The sequence below is a fragment of the Neoarius graeffei genome, chromosome 22 (assembly GCF_027579695.1).
Source record: "Neoarius graeffei isolate fNeoGra1 chromosome 22, fNeoGra1.pri, whole genome shotgun sequence".
Lineage (NCBI taxonomy): Eukaryota > Metazoa > Chordata > Actinopteri > Siluriformes > Ariidae > Neoarius > Neoarius graeffei.
In genome coordinates this window covers 210,001-229,182 of record NC_083590.1, presented here as the reverse complement: position 1 = coordinate 229,182, position 19,182 = coordinate 210,001, and the positions used below count along the sequence as shown (strand labels likewise).

General features: G+C 40.6%; 1 protein-coding gene across 4 annotated transcripts in view; it reads right to left on the bottom strand.

The window, feature by feature from the left end:
- Positions 1–1,386: 1,386 nt before the first annotated feature.
- The window catches only part of LOC132870476 (transcription factor Sox-10-like), a 21,091-nt gene continuing 3,295 nt past the window's right edge, over positions 1,387–19,182 (bottom strand). For 2 of the 4 annotated variants that reach the window (XM_060904116.1, XM_060904118.1), the window contains exons 2-4: positions 4,966–5,613; positions 3,462–3,724; positions 1,387–3,367 (exon numbers count right to left, since the gene is read on the bottom strand). In XM_060904116.1, the coding sequence (XP_060760099.1) occupies positions 2,646–3,367; positions 3,462–3,724; positions 4,966–5,387 (1,407 nt within the window). In that variant the 5' untranslated portion in view covers positions 5,388–5,613 and the 3' untranslated portion in view covers positions 1,387–2,645. Of the gene's footprint in view, positions 3,368–3,461; positions 3,725–4,965; positions 5,614–8,891; positions 11,525–19,182 lie in introns of those variants that run through there. The other 2 variants (XM_060904117.1, XM_060904119.1) reach the window with 2 other exon arrangements.

Here is a 19,182-nt window from a genome sequence, read left to right as displayed (position 1 = left end):
GCATGTGGTCTGTGTAAAGCGCATGTGGTCGGTGTAAAGCGCATGTTGTCGGTGTAAAGTGCATGTGGTCGGTGTAAAATGCATGTGATCAGTGTAAAAGTGTATGTGACCGGTGTAAAAGTGCATGTGGTCGGTGTAAAGTGCATGTGGTCGGCGCAAAGTGTATGTGATTGGGGCAAAAGTGCATGTGATCGGTGTAAAGTGCATGTGGTCGGTGTAAAGTGCATGTGATCAGTGTAAAGTGCATGTGGTCAGTGTAAAGTGCATGTGGTCGGTGTAAAGTGTATATGTTCGGTGTAAAGTGTATGTGGTCTGTGTAAAGTGTATGTGATCGGTGTAAAAGTGCATGTGGTCGGTGTAAAGTGTATGTGATCGGTGTAAAAGAGCATGTGGTCGGTGTAAAGTGTATGTGATCGGTGTAAAAGAGCATGTGGTCGGTGTAAAGTGTATGTGATCGGTGTAAAAGTGCATGTGGTCGGTGTAAAGTGTATGTGATCGGTGTAAAAGAGCATGTGGTCGGTGTAAAGTGTATGTGATCGGTGTAAAAGTGCATGTGGTCGGTGTAAAGTGTATGTGATCGGTGTAAAAGAGCATGTGGTCGGTGTAAAGTGTATGTGATTGGTGTAAAAGTGCATGTGGTCGGTGTAAAGTGTATGTGATCGGTGTAAAAGTGCATGTGGTCTGTGTACAAGTGCAAGTGGTCGGTGTAAAAGTGAATGTGATCAGTGTAAAAGTGCATGTGGTCGGTGTAAAGTGCATGTGATCCATGTACAAGTGCAAGTGGTAGGTGTAAAAGTGCATTTGATCTTCTGGTACTTTTGGAGCTGAATGTGGTGGATTTTCCTTCTTTGGATCTGTTTTTCCTATTTTCTTTTTTTCAGAGAAATTCCCTGTATATGATCAGCTCTGCATTTTCTAATAAAACTCAGTAAATTCTCTCATCTGGGAATGAAATTGAGAAACAAGACCTAATAATGTTCCGGTACCATCTTTCTCTTGCTTATGGGTCTCTGTAAAGCTGCCGTCTCCCTCCTCCCTCTTTCTCCCTCTATCCCTCACTTCATCTCTCTCTCTCTCTCAGAGCTGAATGGTTCTCTTTGTTTAGTGTAAAGTATCACAGCTGATTAAATGAAGGGAATTAGAAATCAGGCTAACCCCCCCTGCCCCCCCGACACAAAAGCTTGTTTGCAGGAATGTGTGTATAAAGTGCATGAGGCTGTGGTGGTGTAACACTGCGATGTCTCTAATACAGTCTGACTGCAATATTTAAAAACACAATATATCACGAAAAGTGTGTGTGTGCATATGTGTGTGTGTGTGCGTTACAGAAAACCCGCAGTTTTATTTTTTATAGAAAAGCAGACTGAGTTTTATTTAGTATGTGTGTCGTTAGTCTCTACTGGAACACATTAACAAACAACTCGTACACAAAACAACGTGGAACACAAAAAGTCACTTAAAAGGAAAACAGAATAAAAACAACAATATAAATAAAACAAGCTCCACCTACTGCATGTAGATTCTCTAACACTTTGTATAATTTTTGTATATTTTTAACATATATAATACTACTAAATATAGACGAATGAACACTAAATTTAAAATTAGAAAAGAAATAAAAAAAAGAGAGAGTGAAAATATTAACAAGACGTCCGTGTCATAAATCATTAAATGTTCGTCGTCAGAGTCAAGGAAGGCACATCCTGTGACTGGGTGCTCCACCCACCATATACAAGCTCCACCCCTCATTAATTCTGGCAGCTGTATTTCTGTCATTTATGAATGAATTTTTCATTTTAACCTTATACATTTTTTTTTTAAATGACACAAACATCTAAATGAGTTTCAGTGTACTGTAGGCACTCGTGGTTGGCATTTCACATCCTCTCTCACTGTTTACAATAAAACAACACAAAGTTGTTTCAGAAATGAAAATGGTTACAGTAATTTTATCATATCGACACATCGATACTGACATTAACATACACACAAACTCATTCATCACCAAAATGCAGTTCAGTGGTGGTCATGATGACAAACCCATCAACAGTCAAGGATTATAACAACAACAGTAAAAAGAACATGGCCTCGTTTTGGTTAATAAGAAAAAATTATTAATTCATAATCACTGTAATAATAATAATAATAATAATAATAATAATAAAGTTTGATGTATAAATGTGCAGTTAAAAATGTCCTTCAGAAACACTGACACTCAAATTCCATTCCACATGAGCAACAAAGAATGTCCTGTTTAAATGTGTGTGTGTGTGTGTGTGTGTGTGTGTGTGTGTGTGTGTGTAGCATCAACAGGCATGTGCGCTGTGTTATATTTGTGTACTGTTAGACCCGCCCACCCATGTGTGATCATCCACAACAACAGTTAGACAAATATTCATCATCATCATCATGTTTGTTCTTTACCTGTGTGTGTGTGTGTGTGTGTGTGTGTGTGTGTGTGTGTGTGTTGCTAGTGGCCTCTCAAATGTTTTTCCCCATTAAAGTTGTGATCTGTGTGTCTGAGACAACACTGTTATCATCATCATCATCATCATCATCATCATCATCATCTTATTTCTCTTTCTCTTGTCTGTGCATGCACGTGTGTGTGTGTGTGTGTGTGTGTGTGTGTGTGTGTGTGTGTGTTACGGTCGGGTCAGGGTGGTATACACAGGCTGTTCCCAGTGGGTGGGGCTATTCCCAGGGGCGGGGTCAGTGATGGCAGTGTAAATGGGCCTCTGGGCGGTGCTCATGTAGGAGAAGGCGGAGTAAAGCCCCGATTGGCCAGAGTGTGTGTAATATGATCCAGATGCTTGATGATCTCCATATTCGGCAAAGGGTGCCGCCCTGGAAGCCAAAGATGGGAAGGCAGAGCCATAATGAGGCAGGCTGAGAGGTGTGTATGTGACATGCGCTGATGCTCCACCTCCTGATGTGGAAGCCCCGCCCACCGAAGCGTCAGCATTACCCGAGAAATGCGTCTCGCTCTTGATCTGTGGTTTCCCACCTTCTGAGCTCAGCTGCTGTTTTGACAGCCAGTAGGAGTAAGGAGAAGGAGACGGGGCGGGGCAGGAGGCAGAGCCTGAGCCTGATGGGTGGTGTCCATTAGGAGGCAGGTATTGGTCAAACTCATTGACATCAAACGGCTCCATGTTGGCCATCACTTCATGGCTGATCTCGCCGATGTCCACGTTCACGAAATCCAGGTGTGGCTTAGAGGAAGCGGCAGAAGCTGAAGAGGCAGAGCTTCCATCTGCCCCGACTCCCAGCCCTCTGGCCCCACCCTCTCTCTTCCCCTCACCTGATTTGCTGCCCTGGAGCTCTGTTTTGGGAGTAGTGGGAGGAGTTGGGGGGCTGTGGTTGGAACCTGAACACGGAGAGAGGAACAGATTTAGCTCGAGTTAAACAGTTTGTGTATAAAAGGAAACACTGTGTATGTGTGTAAGTGTGCAGTGTCTCACCTGCAGGGTGTGTGTGGTGTCCATCAGAGAGAGGAGACCCTGCCCCAGCACTGTGCCCCGCCTCGAGGTGGAGGCTCTTGTAGTGTGATTGGCTGTGAGTGACATCACCTTCAGAGTGGGCGTCGCTGTCAGTGCTGGATCCCGGCTTCCCGTTCTTCCGTCTCCTGGGTTGGTATTTATACTCCGGATAATCTTTCTTATGCTGCTTCCTCAGACGCTCCGCCTCCTCGATGAATGGCCGCTTATCATTCTCATTCAAGAGTCTGACACACACACACACACACACACACACACACACACACACACACACACTATGTTGCTATATTTGCTCTATAGTTCATGAACACCCTGTGAAATGTCAATGTGCTCCTGTGTTTTTGTTGTGTGTTGTGGCCCAGTAAAGGGATGGGTGTAAATTTGATGTTTGCCTCACCCCAGTTTCCACTTCTGTACTTCACTGTGGGCGCACTTGGTGTTCTCGGGATCATACATATAACACTTTTTTCATATAAACATGATGCGCTGAATTACTGGCAGTTCTGGTTTTTTTGTTCTGAACAGAACATGTTCCAAAATAGCCCTGATTTGTCTCATGCTTGTAAATGTTTAGCGTTTAACGTTAAAGGGTTTAACTTGAAGTGTAGCAGATGATTATTGTTCCTGCTGCTTTCAGCCCGTCCTGCAACTCATTTCGAGTGACTGCTGGTGTCTGTTACTTTCCTTATCATTCGTCTGAAGGTGTGGTGCCTAGGGACATTGCTTTCTTGTGACTTTATAGCTTTTTTCATCCTAGTGTTGTTTAATCATAGTTTCTCTGAGAACTTTATCAATGGCAACATGACACCAGGTACAGTACGTACAGACAACTTGCACAAGAACATTTTTCACAGCGTTTATATTTGGAACTTGATTTATTTTGATGTAATCTTGATATATTCATGCTGTATATGTAAAATAGCATCTACATATGTTTATTCTTAAGCAATTTTGTGTTTTAAACATCTAATAAACATAAAATAAACATATTCTTATGAATACATACACTTTTGTTCCAACTGTATTTTCAAATCAAATGATATTGTGTGTAAATGTGGAGTGGAAAAGCTGTCTGCACCGGTTTCTGAACACTTTCAATAGAGGATATGTCCAATCCCTTTACTGTACACGGCCAGATTAAACATGATAATAAACCCTCATTGTTTTTGGAATGTTGTGCTCAACGCTGCTGACTCCAGAACAGTGGTGTGTTCCAGTCTACTGATCAGTGCAGTACAGACAATAACCCCAGTTACAGCTTGACCTTTAACCCCACCAGGGGCAAAACACACAATAATCAACACATGCTGCTGAAGAGTTGTATACCCTGTGTGTTACTGTGGAGAAATGAGACAGACAGACAGACAGACAGACAAACAGGAAGGCAGGCAGACAGACAGAGGAGCAGACAGACAGGCAGTCAGACAGACAGGCAGGCAGGCAGACAGACAGGCAGGCAGGTCCTCACCTCCACAGTTTGCCGAGTGTTTTGCTGAGCTCAGCATTGTGTAGATGAGGGTACTGGTCCGCGAGTTTGCGTCGCGCAGCCTGAGCCCACACCATGAAGGCGTTCATGGGCCTCTTGACGTGTGGTTTGCTCTTGCTGCCTGTGTTGACGCGCACTGGCATGGGCACGAGCGTCCAATCATACCCATTCAGAACCTGACTGACCGCCTCGCGGATGCCAATGGGGAAGCGCTCGTCCTCGTCATCTGATTTTACCGAGACTCCTGCGTGAGACAGTCCCGCCCCTTCCTCCTCTGCCCCACCTCCTGACACCAGCTGAGAGTCTCCTGTGTGACCCACCCGCCTCGGGGACACAGAGCCGCCATCATCCGACACTCCGGGACTCAACTCCACCTCTGACAGACTCTGTTCTTCAGCCGACATTTTCCACCCTCAGCAGGTGATCTGACCTGTTCACCACAATGATGAGTAAATCTCTCACTCTCTCTGACCTCTTCCTCAGGAGAAAAATCGACTGCACAGGGGATATTTTATCTCTGTTTCTGGGCTGATGGACTTTTATGAGGATGATGTGTCCATCCAGGTTCCTGATATGGTTCTCCTGGTGCTGTGGAAAGATGAGTCCATTCAGAAGCCAACTCACACTCACCTACAAGGAAACACAGATATATAAAGTGTTTGTGTAACACTTAGTTCATTATGAAATATTCCTAAAACTAAAGGTGCTAGCATGGGTCCTTCAGAGCAACGCTGTAGATTTCGACATGATGGAAACTTCTATTCATGCTGTTATAGAAAAATAATCAACTTCACTGCTGGGAAGAGTAAACACACTCCATCACACCATTCCAGTGTTGATTATTCTCCTCTAACAGCAAGTGGTTTATTCCTCTTATACCACATCACTTTGCCAATTTTTAACTCATTATGAATGATGTCTTACTTTTTATTTATTTATAGTTACAATTAATATTAATACGGTTAATATGGCAAAAAAAAACCACAGCGTGTCGTGTTCCTGAGAAACTGTAAAGAAATGTAAACTCCTCTGTCCGGAAGATATGAGAAAACTTAGTTACAGCTTCACCTCTGACCGTTACACAGCGCTCACACTGGGGACTCCTTCCAGAGATGATACACACACACACACACACACACACACACACACACACACACAGTTCTCCTGACAGATCAGTGATTACACACATTTTATAAACCTGTTTATTATCAGTGGAGCATCTGCTGGACTCGCCCCTGTGAACGAGCTGTTACTATAGAAACCATAACGTATCAGAACGAGTGCATTAATATAAACCTGCACTACAGTCAGAGCTGCTGTTAGAGAGAATTAATCAACACTTTCTGACCAATCAGAGTGCAGAACTCAGCAGCACTGTGGAGTAAACAAAGTTAAAAAAAAAAGAAAAAATCTATTCTATGTGATGTTGATTCAGAGAGAGATGATGTTCATTATTCCTGTATAACGGCGTCAACCTGCGGCCTGGGGGAAGTGTGTGTGTGTGTGTGTGTGTGTGTGTGTGTGTGTGTGTGTGTGTGTTATTCCGGGTTACTGTGTAAGGTTTAGCGGTTATTTCAGGCTCCCAGGAGAGCACGAGCAGCACAGCACTCCACTTCATGACGGCTAGACAGGATAAACACACACACACACTTGCCACACCCGTTCAGGAGGGCTCAATCGCACAGTGTTCAAGAGTTTGACATACTGCACAGTGTTTCCCCAGTGTACACACACACACACACACACACACACACACACACACACACACACACACCCATATTACCTTAATGAAGGGTGTGTTCATAAACTGATGTGCAGAATCAGCTGTGTGTTCAAACAGGAAACACACATGGATAATATTCACTAAAACATTATACACGCATAAATATTCATTATACACTTATTAATATTGTAATGCATTTGATTGTTTAATATATTAAGTAACGTGTAATTTAAGTACACAGCCCTGAATCATGTACCTGTTTAATGAGATTAATAAATTTAGACGACGGTTCCTGTCATTAATCAGTAAACACACACACACACACACACACACACACACACACACAGAGCTGATCAGTAATTACAGCTGGAACAGTTCCTGCTCTCATCCAGTCGCCATGTGTTACTGAGCACAGAGCTCACATTACTGCTGTCTACGGTTCAACACAGAGAGAGAGAGAGACAGATAGACAGACAGACGGGGAGAAGCATGTGTCTGTCTCATTTAAACAGTTCTTTAATCACAGACAGTGGATCAGATCACAGACACGTCATCCAATACGCACCGCTTTTAATTAAGCACATCAAAGCCTCTGTGTGTGTGTGTGTGTGTGTGTGTGTGTGTGTGTGTGTGTGTGTGTGTGTGTCTCTCTCTGTCTGTCTGTCTGTCTGTCTCTCTCTCTCTCTTTCTCAAGTCTGATATCAGGATTAGGGTTAATTTATTATTATTGAGTGACAGAGTGACGCTGCTGTGATGCCTACACAGAACCGTTGATGGTTCCTCCATAAAGCTCCACTGAAGAACTTTTTCAGGAACTCAGTGGAACCGTGTCCCCTCAGAGCAGTCACTCACAGGTTCAGAACCCACATCGTTCACACTCATTCAGATCATGAGAGGAGTTTTACAGGACCCTGAAATATACTCTCTGAATGAAGAGCTCTTGAATGGTTTAATGTCAGGATAACAGCTCCATCGAGGGTCTCCCTGGAACTGGCTCTAAAAGGGAAGAGCTCAGATTTAGGTTTCTACACGGAACCTCTCAGAGGGACGAAGCAGAGTACAGATTCGTGTGATTATTTGGGTCTGTTCTTTTACTCAGTCCAGGGGCGATTTCTCAGAGACAACAAGGGAAGCCGAGCTTCCCCTAAAATTCTCTCCCCAAACTGCGGCATCTATGACGTTAAATTCTCATTAAAACAATAACTTGCATAACATAATATATGCCCAAGATTGTATTTACGTTCATAACTATCCTGTAACTTATTTGAGTGATGTCTGACGAACTTGCAGTTCACTACGAGAATCACCTTTGCTGCCAGGCTGTAACCAGCGTTGCCAGATACTGCTGACATTTTCCAGCCAAAATATGTTCAAAACCTGCCAAAATGCACTTAAAACCACCCAATCTGGCAACACTGGCTGTAACCTTTCTTATTTCAATGGGCTCTATGGCTGGCAGCCGGGTATCCATTGCAGTCTATGAGAGGGCTCTGAACAGCCAATTTCGGCTAGTTGTTATTGGTTAAATTCGACAAAATCGTCACTTCCAGGGAAGCCGGGCTTCTCTGGGACTAACGAGACAGTGGGAGGGACAAGAAGCCGGGCTGATGAAGGATTATTGGAGGTAGTGTTTGAAAGACATGAGGAGGGCGGGCTCTGTGCTTCAGCGTCGGCGAGGAACACGGAAGTATGATCAGTCCCTAGCGGATGTCGAGAAAGTGTAGTCGTGTGCCAAAGTGCTGTCCGAATTTCTTTTCATATAAACATTATTTCTCATTGATGTCTCTGTACATTACTCTGTAAATAAATGTAAATATTACTCGTTGTGCTCCGTTAACTTTCATCCATTCTATCAGTTTGATCATTCGTGAATTCACTCGTTTATTTCATTTGTAGTTCAATCTGGTTGTAGGCTAGCTTGAGCCTTATTGGGATCTGCAGTGCTAGCTGCTAACAGAAATTGGTGAAGTCTCTGGAAAGCACAACCAGCTGGTATGACAGGGTCACAGACCATTTTCTGGAAAAGGAGCGGAGGGCAGAATTTGTGTATAAATAGTGTGCATCATATAATGTTCATGAATGTGAAGTGTGTATATTGTTCAGTAATGTTAAGAGAATGGTGGGCTCTGTGTTATAGGTTATACCTGGGTATAATATTCAAGGTTCTGTGTGTTGCATAGCCTACCTGGTTATGAATTTCCAGACTGTGTTGCAGAAGATGTTCAAGGATGTGTTGCACAGCTGGGTGTTGTGTTAAAGACTCTGTGTTGCATATCAGGGTATGATGTTCAAGGCTCTTCGTTGAATAGCCAGTGATTTTTGGATGTTTGATATTTTTGATTAAGGATATGAGGCACTAGCCTGGCAAGCCAGACTATAACATGAAATGTACAAGCAAAAATACTTTCTGCCACTAGGTGGGGTTGTCTAGTTCACTATACTAATGGGGCACACCTTTCTATGCTTTGATATCCGGCCTACAGGTTTTACGATGAATGCGTAAAATGGGCTTCCCCTGTTTTAAAAACCAGCAGCCGCCACTGACTCAGTCATAGAACTGGCCCTGTTCCAGAACCCTGACTCTGCTAACAAGAGCAGGTCCAATACCCAGTGGTGTGGGTCTAACAAGAACCCGCAAGAGTGAGAACCACAGAACCCCTGCGGTGTGGAATCAAACTGCTCAGTGGACAAAACTGGACATGAGAATGACAGCTGTACCTGAAGAAGTGTAAGAGAATAAAAGTGGGCGTGGCCTATAGCTGTAATCTGACCTGTCTCAGGTGTGTTAGAGGACGTCCAAATAAATCTAATCTCACCTCATCTAATTTATTGAAATCGGTTCACTCACTTCAGCACACAACGTGCAAACTTTCATTATAGCTCCTAAACAGTAACACACACACACACACACACACACACACACACACACACACACACTGTACACAGACATCCTCATGGGTCAGATCCACATACCCATCTTTATTCACACGTCATTTCCATGGTTACGCTGGGCTACAATCTGGGGCTCTTAGTAAACAAATAATACACAGTCGTGGTTCTGTACCAGGAACATGGCTGAGGTTCTGCAGGTGAGTCTCCTGCACTCTCTCTCTCTCTCTCTCTCTCTCTCTCTCACACACACACACACACACTTCTCAACCCTAACACACACACTAACACACACTTCTCAACACTAATACACACACTAACACACAATAACACACTTCTCAATACACTCACACACACAATAACACACACTAACACACAATAACACACTTCTCAATACACTCACACACACAATAACACACACTAACACACAATAACACACTTCTCAACACTCACACACAATAACACACTTCTCAACACTAACACACAATAACACACTTCTCAACACACACACACACACACACACACACACACACACACACACACACACACACACACAATAACACACACTAACATACAATAACACACTTCTGAACACTAACACACAATAACACACTTCTCAACACACACACACACACACACAATAACACACACTAACATACAATAACACACTTCTGAACACTAACACACAATAACACACTTCTCAACACTCACACACAATAACACACTTCTCAACACACATACACACAATAACACACAATAACACACTTCTCAACACTCACACACAATAACACACAATAACACACTTCTCAACACTCACACACAATAACACACTTCTCAACACTAACACACAATAACACACTTCTCAACACACTCACACACAATAACACACACAATAACACACACACACACTAACACACAATAACACACTTCTCAACACACACACAATAACACACACACTAACACACAATAAGACACTTCTCAACACACTCACACACAATAACACACACACTAACACACAATAACACACTTCTCAACACTCACACACAATAACACACAATAACACACTTCTCAACACACTCAACACACAATAACACACACAATAACACACAATAACACACTTCTCAACACTCACACACAATAACACACTTCTCAACACTAACACACAATAACACACTTCTCAACACACACACACACACACACACACAATAACACACAATAACACATTTCTCAACACTCACACACAATAACACACTTCTCAACACACACACACACACACACAATAACACACACTAATATACAATAACACACTTCTCAACACACACACACACACACACAATAACACACACTAATATACAATAACACACTTCTGAACACTAACACACAATAACACACTTCTCAACACACTCACACACAATAACACACACACTCACACACAATAACACATTTCTCAACACTCACACACACTAACACACAATAAGACACTTCTCAACACACTCACACACAATAACACACACACACTAACACACAATAACACACTTCTCAACACTCACACACAATAACACACTTCTCAACACACACACACACACACACACAAACACACAATAACACACTTCTCAACACTAACACAATAACACACTTCTCAACACTAACACACAATAACACACTTCTCGACACACACACAATAACACAGACACTCACACAATAACACACTTCTCAACACTCACACACAATAACACAAACACTAACACACAATAACACACTTCTCAACACTAACACACAATAACACACTTCTCAACACTAACACACAATAACACACTTCTCAACAATAACACACAATAACACACTTCTCAATACACTCACACACAATAACGCACACTAACACACAATAACACACTTCTCAATACACTCACACACAATAACACACACTAACACAAAATAACACACTTCTCAACACACTCACACACAATAACACACACACTAACACACAATAACACACTTCTCAACACTCACACACAATAACACACTTCTCAACACACACACAATAACACACACACTAACACACAATAACACACTTCTCAACACTAACACACAATAACACACTTCTCAACACACTCACACACAATAACACACACACTAACACACAATAACACACTTCTCAACACTAACACACAATAACACTTCTCAACACTAACACACAATAACACAATTCTCAACACACACACACACAATAACACACACTATAACACACTTCTCAACACTAACACACAATAACACACTTCTCGACACACTCACACACAATAACACACACATTAACACACAATAACACACTTCTCAACACTCACACACAATAACACACTTTTCAACACTAACACACAATAACACACACACTAACACACAATAACACACTTCTCAACACACTCACACACAATAACACACACACACACAATAACACACTTTTCAACACTAACACACAATAACACACACACTAACACACAATAACACACTTCTCAACACACTCACACACAATAACACACACACTAACACACACACACACAATAACACACAATAACACACTTCTCAACACTCACACACAATAACACACTTCTCAACACTCACACACAATAACACACTTCTCAACACTAACACACAATAACACACTTCTCAACACACTCACACACAATAACACACACAATAACACACAATAACACACTTCTCAACACTAACACACAATAACACACTTCTCAACACTAACACACAATAACACACTTCTCAACACACTCACACACAATAACACACACACTCACACACAATAACACACTTCTCAACACTCACACACAATAACACACAATAACACACTTCTCAACACTCACACACAATAACACACTTCTCAACGCTAACACACAATAACACACTTCTCAACACTAACACACAATAACACACTTCTCAACACACTCACACACAATAACACACTTCTCAACACTCACACACACTAACACACAATAACACACTTCTCAATACACTCACACACAATAACACACACTAACACACAATAACACTTCTCAACACACTCACACACAATAACACACACACACTAACACACAATAACACACTTCTCAACACTCACACACAATAACACACTTCTCAACACACACACACACACAAACACACAATAACACACTTCTCAACACTAACACAATAACACACTTCTCAACACTAACACACAATAACACACTTCTCGACACACACACAATAACACAGACACTCACACACAATAACACACTTCTCAACACTCACACACAATAACACACACACTAACACACAATAACACACTTCTCAACACTAACACACAATAACACACTTCTCAACACTAACACACAATAACACACTTCTCAACACTAACACACAATAACACACTTCTCAATACACTCACACACACAATAACGCACACTAACACACAATAACACACTTTTCAACACTAACACACAATAACACACTTCTCAATACACTCACACACAATAACACACTAACACAAAATAACACACTTCTCAACACACTCACACACAATAACACACACACTAACACACAATAACACACTTCTCAACACTCACACACAATAACACACTTCTCAACACTAACACACAATAACACACTTCTCAACACACACACAATAACACACACACTAACACACAATAACACACTTCTCAACACTAACACACAATAACACACTTCTCAACACACTCACACACAATAACACACACACTAACACACAATAACACACTTCTCAACACTCACACACAATAACACACTTCTCAACGCTAACACACAATAACACACTTCTCAACACTAACACACAATAACACACTTCTCAACACACACACAATAACACACACACTAACACACAATAACACACTTCTCAACACTAACACACAATAACACACTTCTCAACATACACACAATAACACACACACTAACACACAATAACACACTTCTCAACACTAACACACAATAACACACTTCTCAACACACACACACAATAACACACTATAACACACTTCTCAACACTAACACACAATAACACACTCACACACAATAACACACACACTCACACACAATAACACACTTCTCAACACACACACAATAACACACTTCTCAACACTCACACACAATAACACACTTCTCAACGCTAACACACAATAACACACTTCTCAACACTAACACACAATAACACACTTCTCAACACACACACAATAACACACTTCTCAACACTCACACACACTAACACACAATAACACACTTCTCAATACACTCACACACAATAACACACACTAACACACAATAACACTTCTCAACACACTCACACACAATAACACACTTCTCAACGCTAACACACAATAACACACTTCTCAACACTAACACACAATAACACACTTCTCAACACACACACTAACACACAATAACACACTTCTCAACACTAACACACAATAACACACTTCTCAACACACTCACACACAATAACACACACACTAACACACTAACACACTTCTCAATACACTCACACACAATAACACACACTAACACACAATAACACTTCTCAACACACTCACACACAATAACACACTTCTCAACGCTAACACACAATAACACACTTCTCAACACTAACACACAATAACACACTTCTCAACACACACACTAACACACAATAACACACTTCTCAACACTAACACACAATAACACACTTCTCAACACACTCACACACAATAACACACACACTAACACACTAACACACTTCTCAACACTAACACACAATAACACACTTCTCAACACACACACACACACAATAACACACACACTAACACACTATAACACACTTCTCAACACTAACACACAATAACACACTTCTCGACACACTCACACACAATAACACACACACTAACACACAATAACACACTTCTCAACACTCACACACAATAACACACTTTTCAACACTAACACACAATAACACACACACTAACACACAATAACACACACACACACTTCTCAACACTCACACACAATAACACACTTCTCAACACTCACACACAATAACACACTTCTCAACACTAACACACAATAACACACTTCTCAACACTAACACACAATAACACACACACTAACACACGATAACACACTTCTCAACACACTCACACACAATAACACACACACTAACACATAATAACACACTTCTCAACACTAACACACAATAACACACACTTCTAAATACCCACACACACCAGCTCACATTTCTCAACAATAACATAGACTTCTCAACACTAACACACAAAAACACACTTCTCAACACTAACACACAATAACACACACACACTAACACACAATAACACACTTCTCAACACACTCACACACAATAACACACACACTAACACACAATAACACACTTCTCAACACTAACACACAATAACACACTTCTCAACACTAACACACAATAACACACACTAACACACAATAACACACTTCTCAATACACTCACACACACAATAACACACTTCTCAACACTAACACACAATAACATACTTCTCAACACTAACACACAATAACACACTTCTCAACACTCACACACAATAGCACACACTTCTAAATGCCAACACACAGTAGCATACACTTCTCAACAAAAACACACACTTCTCAATACTGATGCACACTAACACACACTACTGAACACTAACTCAAAGTAACACACACTTTGAAACACTAACACACACTTGTAAACATTAACACACTGAAACATGAACACACACTAATACACACTTCTAAAAACTAACTCACACTAACACACATAAATACAGACTCATTCTCACACACTTCTAAACACAGACTTACACTAATACATGCTTTTAAACACTAACACTCACTAACACACACTTCTAAACACAGACTTACACTAATACATGCTTTTAAACACTAACACTCACTAACACACTTCTAAACACAGACTTACACTAATACATGCTTTTAAACACTAACACTCACTAACACACACTTCTAAACACAGACTTACACTAATACATGCTTTTAAACACTAACACTCACTAACACACACTTCTAAACACAGACTTACACTAATACATGCTTTTAAACACTAACACTCACTAACACACACTTCTAAACACAGACTTACACTAATACATGCTTTTAAACACTAACACTCACTAACACACTTCTAAACACAGACTTACACTAATACATGCTTTTAAACACTAACACTCACTAACACACACTTCTAAACACAGACTTACACTAATACATGCTTTTAAACACTAACACTCACTAACACACACTTCTAAACACAGACTTACACTAATACATGCTTTTAAACACTAACACTCACTAACACACACATCTAAACACAGACTTACACTAATACATGCTTTTAAACACTAACACTCACTAACACACACTTCTAAACACAGACTTACACTAATACATGCTTTTAAACACTAACACTCACTAACACACACTTCTAAACACAGACTTACACTAATACATGCTTTTAAACACTAACACTCACTAACACACACTTCTAAACACAGACTTACACTAATACATGCTTTTAAACACTAACACTCACTAACACACACATCTAAACACAGACTTACACTAATACATGCTTTTAAACACTAACACTCACTAACACACACTTCTAAACACAGACTTACACTAATACATGCTTTTAAACACTAACACTCACTAACACACACTTCTAAACACAGACTTACACTAATACATGCTTTTAAACACTAACACTCACTAACACACACTTCTAAACACAGACTTACACTAATACATGCTTTTAAACACTAACACTCACTAACACACACTTCTAAACACAGACTTACACTAATACATGCTTTTAAACACTAACACTCACTAACACACACTTCTAAACACAGACTTACACTAATACATGCTTTTAAACACTAACACTCACTAACACACACTTCTAAACACAGACTTACACTAATACATGCTTTTAAACACTAACACTCACTAACACACACTTCTAAACACAGACTTACACTAATAAATGCTTTGAAACACTAACACTCACTAACACACACTTCTAAAACTAACACACAACTTTAAACACAAGTCCACACTTCTGAATATTCACACACTCGGAGTGTGGACTCGCACTAGGAGCGATTTCCTCGTCCCACTCCTGAGGGTAAGTGCCCCCTCCCCCCTCTGCACTCGTTCTGGTCCCGAGTGTTTGCGTCATCACCGTGCAGCGTCACTCACCCTCTGTCATTCACACGCATCAATAAGGTGAGATTCAAACCCATTATCACCCCAAACATTTTCCAGAGAAGTGAAACGTGAGCGCTGTAGGGCTCGAGTTCCGCGAGGTTACTGATCACTACGAGCCCAAGTGAAGCACATCGAGTGCCAGACGCAGCGATCGCACTCCTCAAACGCACTGCACTTCAGGGCTCAAACACACTCGGGTGTGGCTCAGATCACCTCGTGTCAGTACACCTGAACACACACCTGAACACACACATTAACACTGACACACACTTTAACACATATTAACACTAACACTCTCTAACACACACATTAACACTAACACATATTAATACTAACACACTCTAACACACTAACACTAACACACTCTAACACACAGATTAACACTAACACACTCTAACACACAGATTAACACTAACACACTCTAACACACAGATTAACACTAACACACTCTAACACACACATTAACACTAACACACACTAACACATATTAACACTAACATACTCTAACACACAGATTAACACTAACACACTCTAACACACAGATTAACACTAACACACTCTAACACACAGATTAACACTAACACACTCTAACACACACATTAACACTAACACACTCTAACACACACATTAACACTAACACACACTAACACATATTAACACGAACACACTCTAACACACACATTAACACTAACACACACTAACAGAGATTAACACTAACACACTCTAACACACACATTAACACTAACACACACTAACACAGACATTAACACTAACACACTCTAACACACAGATTAACACTAACAAACTCTAACACACAGATTAACACTAACACACTCTAACACACAGATTAACACTAACACACCCTAACACACACATTAACACTAACACACACTAACACACAGATTAACACTAACACACTAACACACATTAACACTAACACACACTAACACAGAGATTAACACTAACACACTCTAACACACACATTAACAATAACACACACTAACACACAGATTAACACTAACACACACTCCAACACACACATCAAAACTGACACACATTCTAACACACATTAACATTAACATGCACTCTAACACACATTAACACGAACACACACATTAACACACATTAACACTAACACACAATCTAACACACACTAACACTAACACACTCCAACACACACACCCCTAAACACAAACTCTAACACACATTAACACTAACACGCACTCTAAAACATATTAACACTAACACACTCCAACACACACATTAACACTAACACACACTCCAACACACACACCCCTAAACACAAACTCTAACACACATTAACAATAGCACACACTCTAAAACATATTAACACGAACACACTACAACGCACACATTAATACTAGCACACACACTCCAACACACACATTAACACTGACACACACTAACACACACACCCCTGAACACAAACTCTAACACACATTAACACTAACACACACTAACACACACACCCCTGAACACAAACTCTAACACACATTAACACTAACACAAAATGTATCACACACATTAACACTAACACACACTCCAACACACACACTCCTGAACACACACTCTAACACACATTAATACTAACACACACTCCAACACACACATTAACGTTAACATACAGTCTAACACACACGAACACTAATACACATACTCGAACACACACATTAAAACTAACACACACTAACACACATTCTAACAAACACACACATACATTAACACTAACACATGCATTAACTCTAACACACATGAACAGTAACACACACATTAACACTAACACATACTCAAACACACACATTAACACTAACACACACTCCAACACACAAATTAACACTAACATACACTTCAACACACATTAACACTAACACACATGAACAGTAACACACACATTAACACTAACACATACTCCAACACACACGAACACTAATACACATACTCGAACACACACATTAAAACTACCACACACTAACACACATTCTAACAAACACACACATACATTAACACTAACGCATGCATTAACTCTAACACACATGAACAGTAACACACACATTAACACTAACACATACTCAAACACACATTAACACTAACACACACTCCAACACACAAATTAACACTAACATACACTCCAACACATACATTAACACTAACACACATTTGAACATACACACACACCCAAGTTCACACTCCAACACACGCATTAACTCTAACACACACGAACACCCACATTAACAGTAACGCGCTCTCTAGCACACACCTTAACA